Here is a 1732-nt window from a genome sequence, read left to right on the forward strand (position 1 = left end):
CATTTTCTCTCTCCCAGTATATCCCAGTCCATCCCAGTACCTTGAGCAGCTGTCCCAGCAGCCTCTGGTGGCCCCGGGCCAGCACAGGGAACCCTTTTTTGTTGGTCAGGAAGAGCCGCGTGGGGATGAGGGCGGCGCGGACGGGCTCCCCCAGCCAGCGGGACAGCGCCGGCGCCGACGGCAGATCCGCCCCGATCTCCAGCGCTGGAAACAAAAAAAATAATTTGGGTGAAATTCTGGGGATTTTGGGAACATTGGGAAAAATTTCGGTGAAATTCGAGCGAAATTTGGACGAAATTTGACGATTTTATGGCGATTTTAACGCGATTCTCTGCAGATTTTCGTGAAATTTAGGGTCTCCCCGAGATTTTTTGGGTGGATTTCTCGGGAATTTTTGGGAATTTTTTATAATTTTGGTGATTTTTGGGTGAAATTCCAGGGATTTTGGGAAAAATTCTGGTGAAATTCCCATGAAAATCGGGCAAAATTTGTCCCTTTTATGATGATTTTAAGGTCATTTGCACCCAAATTTTGAGTCCATTTTGGCTCCTGAGAAGGATTTTTGGGAAATTTTGGGAATTCCAGGGGTTTTGGGAATTTTTCATGATTTTTGGATGTTTTAAATAAAATTCCGGTGATTTTTGGTGAAATTTGGGTGAAAATCCGACAAAAATGGGGTGAAATTTGGGCAATTTTTGCCCATTTTACGGTGATTTTTGCCCAAAGTTTGAGTCAATTTTTGTCTCCTGAGAAAGATTTTTTGAGCAATTTTTTGGGATTTTTGGGATTTTTTTGGGAATTTTTTGGGGATTTTTTGGGGGATTTTTTGGGATTTTGTTGCTCAGGAAGAGGCCCCGACGGCAGATCCGCCCCGATCTCCAGCGCTGGAAACAAAAAAAATAATTTGGGTGAAATTCCAGGGATTTTGGGAAAATTTGGGAAAATTTTGGTGAAATTTGGGTGAAAATCGGGAGAAATTTGCTCATTTTATGGCGATTTTTGCCCAATTTTGAATCAATGTTGGTTCCTGAGAAGGATTTTTGGGAATTTTGGGGGTTTTTGGGAATTTTTTTGTAATTTGTGGGTGTTTTGGGTGAAATTCCGGGGATTTTGGGAAAAATTTCGCAGATTTAGGGCAAGATTTGGGTAAAATTCCGGTGAAATTTGGGCATTTTTGAGGCAGATTTGGAGCTGATTTGAAGCCCCGCCCCCTCCCGGGTGAAGCCACGCCCCTTTTTGCAAAGCCCCGCCCCTTTTCCTGATGTCACACCCTATTTTCTGAGGTCACGCCCCTTTCCCGAGGCCACGCCCCTTTATCCAGACACCACGCCCCTTTTTCCGAGGCCACACCCATTTCCCGAAGGCCACGCCCGTTTCCCTGAAGCCACGCCCCGTTTTCCCGAGGTCACGCCTTTACTTAAAGCCACGCCCCCTTTCCCGAGGCCGCGCCCCTTTTCCCAGGCCACGCCCCCTTTCCCAATGCCACGCCCCTTTCCCGAAACCACACCCCTTTCCGAGGCCACGCCCYTTTYCCCGAAGCCCCGCCCATTTTCCTGATGCCACGCCCCCTTTCCTCGAAGCCACGCCCCTTTTMCTTAGTCCCTGCCTCTTTCCAGGAGGCCACGCCCCTTTTTCCCGAGGCCACGCCCATTTTTCGAACCCACACCCCTTTTCTGAGTCCACGCCCCTTTACCACAAAGCCACGCCCCTTTCCCAGAGACCACACCCCTTT

The 1732-nt window shown here is 48.4% G+C and overlaps 1 protein-coding gene across 1 annotated transcript in view; it reads right to left on the reverse strand.

Annotated features, from left to right (window-relative positions):
- The window catches only part of LOC130587234 (protein arginine N-methyltransferase 5-like), a gene marked incomplete at its 3' end in the record, with an annotated part of 24179 nt that overhangs the window by 12087 nt on the left and 10360 nt on the right, over positions 1–1732 (reverse strand). Inside the window, exon 4 of the mRNA XM_057388204.1 lies at positions 8–215. Within this exon, the coding sequence (XP_057244187.1) occupies positions 8–215 (208 nt within the window). The remainder of the gene's footprint in view (positions 1–7; positions 216–1732) is intronic.

Source organism: Malurus melanocephalus, unplaced genomic scaffold (assembly GCF_030028575.1).
Source record: "Malurus melanocephalus ecotype Western Australia unplaced genomic scaffold, MMel_1.1 scaffold_1669, whole genome shotgun sequence".
NCBI classification, from domain to species: domain Eukaryota; kingdom Metazoa; phylum Chordata; class Aves; order Passeriformes; family Maluridae; genus Malurus; species Malurus melanocephalus.